Source organism: Leptonychotes weddellii, chromosome 8 (assembly GCF_054177405.1).
Source record: "Leptonychotes weddellii isolate Sample4059 chromosome 8, ASM5417740v2, whole genome shotgun sequence".
Classification (NCBI taxonomy): domain Eukaryota; kingdom Metazoa; phylum Chordata; class Mammalia; order Carnivora; family Phocidae; genus Leptonychotes; species Leptonychotes weddellii.
This window is the reverse complement of record NC_138376.1, coordinates 113,036,431-113,045,487: the sequence shown is the minus strand read 5'-3', so window position 1 is coordinate 113,045,487 and position 9,057 is coordinate 113,036,431. Positions and strand designations below refer to the sequence as shown.

General features: G+C 41.7%; 1 protein-coding gene across 4 annotated transcripts in view; it reads right to left on the bottom strand.

Annotated features, from left to right (window-relative positions):
• The window catches only part of GRM1 (glutamate metabotropic receptor 1), a 377,107-nt gene that overhangs the window by 56,546 nt on the left and 311,504 nt on the right, over positions 1-9,057 (bottom strand). For all 4 annotated transcript variants that reach the window (XM_081829111.1, XM_081829113.1, XM_081829114.1 and 1 more), the window contains 2 exons: positions 8,624-8,870; positions 3,354-3,522 (listed from right to left, as the gene is read on the bottom strand). In XM_081829111.1, coding sequence (XP_081685237.1) covers positions 3,354-3,522; positions 8,624-8,870 — 416 coding nt within the window. The remainder of the gene's footprint in view (positions 1-3,353; positions 3,523-8,623; positions 8,871-9,057) is intronic.

Genomic DNA, 9,057 nt, shown 5'->3' with positions numbered 1-9,057 from the left:
AGACAGTGCGAGCGGCCTGTCCAGAGACCTCTGTGAGGCTGAACGACTAGTTGTAGTCAATGAAGTAGCGTCTGGCTCAGTAAAGCATTACCTCAGTGATGATGGTGGTGCTGGCATTTTTCCATGCTTCCATGGCTCCTTTCCCCTTCCCCTTCACTCTTGCAGCTCTGAGATTTCCCATAATGCACTAGCCCTTAAGCCTTGCTTAGTTTAAAGGTTTCCAGGAAACCTGTGAACTACATTGTCCAGGCTTTTTTGCCAATGTCTTCTGGATGGTGTTGGCAAAACACAAGGACCTAATGGGAGACTGAAGGGAAGGACAGAGGAGAAGCCATGGTATCCTCTCGGGCCCGCTCCAGGGGTCATCTCAGAAGTAGCTGTGACTCCTCCTTGTGTCCCTCTGGCCTGGGGTGAGGATGATTCTTGCTGTTGGTCACCTCTGAGGTGCCCTGGGCATCCTCTTTCACTTATATAACCAATTTCTTATATTAAATTCCCTCTATCAAACAACCTGGCCAGGGTTCGTTTTTTCCTGTCTGAACCCTGACTAATATAACACACAACCATAAAAAGTTTGATTTTATTTAACTATGTTTATGGAATGGTTAAAATAAATTTCTGTTTCTGTAAGATATTATAAGATATTATATTTATATTTCTAAAAATCAGTAACATAAGAAAACTGGACTTTTAACTACTTTGAGGGAAATTACCATAAGAGAGTTCTGTGGGTTATCACAAAAAGAGTCAAATCATTAATTTTAGCACTTTAAATGGCATTTGATATTTAAAATGAGTACTCCTTTTCTAAACAGTGTATTTCCCAGTTAATGCAAGTGCAAGTCCTACAATCACCTTGCTCGTTGTTGCCTCTCTTCTGTTTTTGTAGTGGCTACTGAGGGATCCAGCTCTCTGCGTCCTGGGCCTGGTAGGTGGCAAATTGGTGGTGTAAGAATATAAGTGCTATCATTTGGTAAATGGGATTCAGATTTCATTTGTTTCCAGACCTCCCTTGGTGCTTATGGGAAACAAACAAACATTCCACCACCACCCCAACCTCCACTCCAGGTGCCATTGAGAACAGGCATATTTTCCTCCTGCAGGGTACAAAACAGTTCTAAAATTAGACCCCAAAAGATTTGCATTTATAGTGAGTGCTCTGTAATGGCTCTGCGATGATTTCTGGGATCTCCTTCAATAACAAACACTGCATGGGCGTAATGCAAACGTGTTGCCAGAAATACTTCAGTATGTAGGCATAGAGATGTATGCAGACAGCCTTTCTTCTGAACTCGGGGAGGAAAGGCCTTTCTTCTGGAATGTACAAAGCAGAATCCACATGGTATGTGAGTCCCCATCCATGGCCTGCCAGCAATCACAGGGATAGCAGGGAATTGTGAAAGGGGGCTGGAGTTCAGAGAATCTTTAGAACGATTTGTTTTCTCTTGCCAGGGTTGGTTGGTTGGTTTTTCTTATACTCTTGAAAAACCCAACTTTGTAGTTCTATAAACTGTTTTACAGTGGTTGTGTGTGGTGTAGACAATGCTACCACACAAGCTGGAAAGGCTTGAGCCAGACATGTGATACTCTTTGAGTCACAGAAGTCCATGAGCTCAGGGCTTCTCTTTTGTCCCGATGGTATGACCTCCGTCTCAGATGTCCTATTTCCCCACCATTCAGAAAGGATGACAAACATATATTCCAGTGGTCTGGCATCTCGTGGAAATATTCAAGAAGCTACGGGCCTCTGGATTTTAAACCACCAGACATGATAGAATTTCATCAGGACAAGAATCAGAAATGGAATTCCTGGGGTGGAGCCCATACACACTGGTGTGGTTGCAGCCATGCTTACACTGCTGAAACACTTCCGTGCAGAGTAGAAACTCATGGTCTCTTCGAGCCTCCTGAATGCCCCACGCTACTCCAGCCTTACAGGACTCCTCGCCCATATCTTCCCAAGATCCAAGGACTAACCCTGGGCTTGGCAGGAGGCCTCCAGCACCCTGTCACAGCACCAGGAAGGAGTCCAGTCTGATTGGTTAGTTGTCATGACAATTATTATGTACTTTTAATATCACATCTCCATAGAAGGCACAAGATATTTAAAACTAGGGTGAATAAAACAAATGTAACCTTGTGTGTCAACTATACTCTAATAAAAAAAATAAAATGCAATCAGTCAGCCCTTCAATCAAACAAACTGGGATGAATTGTCTCAGAAGTCTGTTGCTTCCTCAAAGTGGCCGGTATCACTGAGAGTTTGAGTCCATCACGACAGCTCTTCAAAAGATGTTGCGGTTTCCAAATCCTCTGCCTTCACTGACCAGTAGAGTTGAGGCTCTTCCAGTTTCTGCAGCAGCACTTCCACACACTCCCACACCCCTCAGTGTACCTGTCAGGGCTTCTCCCTGCAGGGGTGGTGCACAGCTCCCAGGAAGGGCAGGTGGTGGGGCGGCGTGGCCAGAGGGGCCGGGCCTCCCAGGCGTCTACTCCAGCCCAGCTGTGCCGTGTGACATTTACGTGACAGCCTGTCTGTTCCCGGAGCTGAATCACAGCAAATTAGAGAGGGGAGAGACCTAGCAGGTCATTTAATCCATCCTCCTGCCAGTTGGCCATCACTGCCCCATGCTCCATTTCCTAGTGCACCATAGTGTTTGGTTTTAAATAGCATGGATCCAGGGAGCGCTGTTCCCATGCCTTCTTCACTGAGAATTCTCTCCAGCTGGCCCAGCCAAAGGCTCAATATTTGATGTTTATTTACTCTGTTATGCATACAGCAATACTGTGGTTACTCACTTGCTCCAGGCTGATAAAAAAAAGCTTCTAAGAATAATTAGGAAGTGAGGACTCCCTCTTGGCTACAAAATGCCAATTTCAGGAAAATCAAAGAATGTGGTGGTCAAAAGAGAAATGATAAGCAGCTTCTGTGTTAGCACATTTCAATTTCTTTTATGTTCATTATGTGCTTATTTTGTACTGTTCAGCTTCTGCTTTCTTTAACAGTAGCTACAACTCTGACTAAGCAGTATCATTGGTTTTGGTTTCCACATTTACTTCTGTTTCAATTTTTAATTCAAGTATTTGTCCCCTTGCTTTCTATATTGGATTGAAGATTCCGGCTCATCATTGCGATTCAAATAAGGACTATTCTTAAATATTCGAATGGTTTGCCTATTTCATTTCCTAATCTTCCTTTGTTTTTCCAATTTTAGCTAAACACAAGAACAAAAACAGAAAGCTTGGCACACCCTTTCTGGACAGTCTTGTCTAAGAAAAATGTCTGTTTTTCTTTACATAGGCCCATGCAGGTGGCCTCCTCCTGTCCAAGAATGCATCTGTGGCCGGCTTACCTTAATCTGACCCTTTAAGCAAGGCTCACTGCACACAGACCGTACCACTCCACTCTTGTTCATTTGGATTTTGTAATCATCGATGTTCAACACGCCTTCGTGCCAGGTTCCAACATGTACGTAGTCATAGCGATTAGCTTCTGTGTACTGCAGATTCATGATATCATACCTACAAAGAAAACAACACATGTGTCTTGGAGAGTATGGACATGATGCAGAAAACAAAGAAATTTGGTAAACAGATATAATAGAAGGGAGATAGGAACAAGAATCATCCCATGTCCTAAGGCCTCTCAATATTTTATTTCGTTTCTAATGTTTCCTCTGATTTTCCAAAATGTGTGTTTCACTCTGTAGTCTCTGTGTATTGTCCATATCTGCTAAAGAATGTATTACTCTTGTACTTTTCTTTTTGCTTACTCTCCCCCCAAATAATCTTATGTGTGCTGAGTTGATTACCATCTCCTTCAAATCATTATTCACTAAGTCATGATTCTTGAGAGCATTAATTTCTTAACTTGATTAATTTCATTCTAATGTCCTTTTTCACAATCAGTTGTCATTTTCATTACGCTGGATTAAAAGAAGTGAGTTTTACCAAGTCTGGAACCTATTTTAGGTGCTAATAAAGCAAGAAATCTGAGAAACACAGCTTTAATTAACAAGGATGTTGGGGATTTAACATCTTGAGCACTGACATTTAAACTGGTCTCTTCCTTGATTAGGACAAACATTTCTGAATCTAAATAATCAGTGTCAGATATTCCAGTAATTTCAAATGCTGCAATACTACACTATGGCAAAATCTACATTTTGAAATCCTCACTGCAGCTCAAGTGTGCTCTGGGGGACAGACCTCATCATTTTTCAATGTGGGCAATGGAGAACATTCTCCAAAGCGATGAAAAGAACACAGGACTTGACATTAGAATGCATAGGCTAGAATCTCTTATCTAACATTTTAGCAGTAGATTATGCTACTTAGGAATGTCACTAAACTCTTAAAGGTTCACGGGGTTCTTGTGGGGATTAATTAATATAAGTCATGTAAAAAAACGATTTCACAATTGGGACAAATGCATATGTAAGGCAATATCACTACATCATTCATATTTGTATTACTATGAATGCCCTAACATACTCTGGTTATTTTCACTACCAGAAGAAAACTGGAGAACAAAAGCTGTCTCTCTCTCAGCCATTGGAAATCCTCTGGCATTCTTCAGTCTCTTCTCCATGTTGCTATTAACTCCAAGTAAGCTATAACTCATGTGGCAGTTTCCCAAAAATGTATTCCTGATTGCCCCTTACGGGTTCTGCAAAATGGGATTCTTTTTGCTGCAGTACCTGTGCAGTTCTCACTGTCCTGCACTAGAATATAAGAGGCATGGTCTCTTGCTTTTTGTGCCTGACCTGAAGAAATAGATGGCAATTACCTAACATGTATTCCTCTTCCTCACTTCTCAACCCCAACACCCTTACCTAATTCATTTTGCAATTCTTTCTCTCTAAACCCGATTCACACTCAGAGTCCTGCTCAGCCCAGCACTCCAGGAAGCTATTATCAACCTTAGTTGGCATCCAAAACCTATTGCCCATATCTGGCTTAGTTCTTTATCTAGACAACTAATATCCTTTGTTGGCTTTTCTGTCTGTTCTGAATGCAAATGAATTCTGCCACCCACAGAGTAGCTAGTGGCTTCTCCACATCCACATTCTGGCAATTTTTCTAAAGGGAAAGGGCACTCTGGGAGAAGAAAGGAAGTCTTCTTTCCCCTACTTTTCCAGGAAAAAGGAACCTACCAGATGAGAAGAGAAAATGGCACGCCTAGAGCACATTACTCATCTCTTTGCTGTTCTGACTTTTGGCTAATAAATAAAGGTTCTCATTCTTCTTGTTGTGGAGTCATCCCAGCATGTTCTTCAGAGTAGCTCTCTGAGGGATATCCAAGTAGCTATTAACTGTGGGCTGATGTTCCTACTCATCTTGCTGACCAATGATGCTAATCTACACCTCCAATATTTTTCCATTTTAAACTCATGGTTATAGAACCTGTTGTGAATGTTTGGTGAATAGTTTCCTTTTTCATTTCCTTTAATTTTTATGTTTTACCCCATATTGTTATTGACTCTCCTTACATACTTTCAATGAAGACTTTGGGGCAATGCTAGCTTTAGGTTATCTTTTTCCTATAAATCAGTTTGATGAGGAAACAGAAGGCAAGCTGAGGACAAAGCAGAAGCCAACACCCTACAAACCAACCCCCTCAGATGGGATATATGTGACTTTCCTCATGCACTCCTGGATACCCTAAAGCTAAGGAAAAACAAATAGTTAACTTGTAGAGATCACAATCCTGCAAGGCATGAGTCTCCCTCAGTTTACAAATGTCTTAGCAATCTATAAGAACAAGGCATTTCTATCAATAACCTAGCTTCCAGAAGGAAATGTACATACAATTAAATGTCCTTATAACCTGCAGCCCATTGACAGATACTTGAAGTGGGCAGAGTATAATGTTCCTCCAGGAAGCTCCCAACTATCTTAATGTTAATGCCTTGCTAGAGGGAAAAACAACCTTAACTTGACAATGGCAAGGCCTGAGGTATCCTGTGAGTCTTCTTTAACATATGAAAATCCTTTTGAAATCTCCCTTTCCCTTTCCTCCCCCAATTCCATAGTATATAATCAGCCACCCCTCACAACCCTGCTGTGGCAGCTCTTTCTGCCCACGGGTCCTATCCCTGTGCTTTAATAAACCACCATTTTGCACCAAAGATGTCTCAAGAATTCTTTCTTGGTCATTGGCTCAGGACTCCACCCCACTGAACCTCACTTATATTCCAAAACCACATCAAGTTTCCTAAGACTTATTTCAATCCTCGTTTGCTCTTCAATAGGAGAAATCAGTTCACACTTCATTAGCATTTAGAAACTGAAAAATTCATAATATTTTGGCACGAAAACACATTTTCAAAAAGTTCCAAAAGCCAGAGGACAAAAATACTGAAAGATACCAAGGGAAAACAACTGAGACACTAAACAGAGGCTTTCCCCTGTGCTATGTGTGTTAATGAACACGGCTCTTTTCTCTTGACCTGAGTCCCTTCCCGGCACGTTGGCATTCATTTGGAATATCCTCATGCTGTAAATTACAGTTTTATAGCATCCTCTGGATGCACTCAATTTATGTTGCATGATGATTAACCAGAATAATTACAAGAGGGTGAATGGTGGTATGAGGGGGGATGGAAGCAGAGGGAGGTGGTTAAACAGAAACTGAACACAGATTAAGCTGACCAATTTCAAGCATGAGGAAGTGATCCTTGAAAAGGAACCCAGGGGAAAGCTCATGATTTGAACATGTAATTACACATGGAGGAAAAACAAGCTAAAACTGCATGCCTATATTTTGGGTAACTTACAAATAAAGAGAGCAGGAGGAAACTCGTACATATGGAGTGTCTAAAATGCATCTGGTCCTGTACTGGGCACACTGTGTACGTCATCTTAGAGAATCATGAAGGTAGGTTTCCATTCCAAATCTAACAGTTTATGGAGCCTAGTTTCCAGTGGAACCCAGGATGACAACCACGGGCTTGAAGGAGAGAGTGCTCAGTGTTCTGAATCTCAGGTCCATTTGTTCCTTCTGGTACTGTTTCCCAGAGTGCCCTTCCCAGAGGGCACCTGGAAGCTTTCCACATCCCCAGGCCCTAAATCATTCCATCCACCCCACTCACATTTGGATCTACATCTCCTCCTACCTAACTGGTAGCCTGGAAGGAATCTGATAAATTCATCATTATTTGAATATTGTCTGAGCACTGTCTGAACATAGAACTTTAAGCTCACATGAAAGGAAGAGATATGTTGGGAATTACTTAGGGTCAGATAGTCTCTAACATGTCTTTGAAATGACATTAAGCAGGCTGCCAGCATCTTTGCCTAATTTTAGGATTAGCTAAAAGGCAGCATGATGTGGCAAAAAAATTATAAGTGTCAGACTCAGACAGCACTGCATCTACCAGATACTCACTGCATGAATTTAGGTGAGTTTCTTAGTTTCTCTGACACTCAGTTTATCATCTGTAAAAGAGGATAATGATATGCCTATAGCAATGAGGATTAAATGATTTGATGTTCCATTTTAACACAACATATGCTTTCCTAAAATTTCTCATTCTGTAAAATCATATACTGAAGGATAACAGGGCTTAAGAGAAGAAAAAAAAAAAAAAACCAAGATTGTGGGCATACTGAATAGCAGCCAAGCTGAGGGCCTTTTTCTTTCCTGCAGCAGACTTTAATCTTTTCCCACGATTCTGATTATCCCTTGCCTAGAAAATTTCATATGAACCAAGACAACTGCTCTTTAAACTGACATCATTCTCTACCAATCACATGTGAGCTAACTGATATTATAAAAGCAGCAGTTGCAGAACAGACTGTATATAAAATGACTTGGGGAAAAACATATATATTTGTTAGGTTTAATTTTTCTTTGCCTCCTGATTAATTCTTTGGAAGCCATAGAGACTTGATACCAGAAAGAAAATTCTTTTCTTTTTTGTTTCAAGAGACATGTTAGTAGGAACATAAGTTAGCTCAAGGAAAGGGGATACACAAGGAGGACATGGTTCTCTTCATATATTAAGCTCTTTTTTTTTAAAGATTTATTTATTTATTTATTTGACAGAGAGAGAGAGAACACAAGCAGGGAGGGGAGGAGCAGAGGGAGAGGGAGAAGCAGACTCCCCGCTGAGCAGGGAGTCCGATGCCAGACTGGATCCCAGGACCCCAGGATCAGGACATGAGCCAAAGGCAGACATGTAATGGACTGAGCCACCCAGGTGCCCGATTATTAAGCTTCTATTAAAACATTACACAACCAGGATGGCCTTGGGACCAATCGATCAGAAAGATGCTGGTCTGGTGCTGGAACTGCCAGGGAGGGGCCTGCTGCTCAGGTGTAATCTTATCCTTTTCTTGGGCTTGTAGGAGGTCCCATGCATTCTGAGAGAAGGGCCAGGGTAATAGCTGGGTAGGGGGTTGGCATTGGGAGAATACAGAATTGTGAGTGCTTACCAATAAGTTTTCAATGTTTTATAACATAATTTCCATCTAAGATTAGCCCTATCTTTTGACCTTTCTAGTTGTATCTATCCTTATGACCCCTGGAAACCATGAAACCAAAGGGGCCAGAGTTGCCATCTGTCTAGCTAAGAGGATCACAAGGTTATTCAAACCATTACAGAAAAGACTGCTTTACCTTCCAGGAGCATCCCCTTTCTCATCAAACCACACCTCCTCTCCAGACACACCGATGAACGTGGACTTGATAAGGAAGTCCAGGAGTTTGCTGCCGTCGATGGGCTTCATGGCATCACAGAGGCCCACATGGCCTGGGCAGAGGGCGTGGTGCATGTTCTGCAGCCCGTGAGCCATGGCATAGATGGCATTGATGACAAACCCCATCTTACTGTCCTGGACATAGTTTTCTTCTAAGCTTTCATTGCCTGCAACACAAAAACAGACTGCTTTCAGGGTGGTGATAATGAGGTCTAGGACTGCATGTTTAATTCTCAAATGCTTTTCAGGGGTCTCAGAGGAAGGAAAAGCCAAGTCCACTTGTTCAAGCCTTATACATGTCACTAGTTCTAATTCTATCTGCAAATAGTTTATTCGGTTTTATTTTCTGAATTC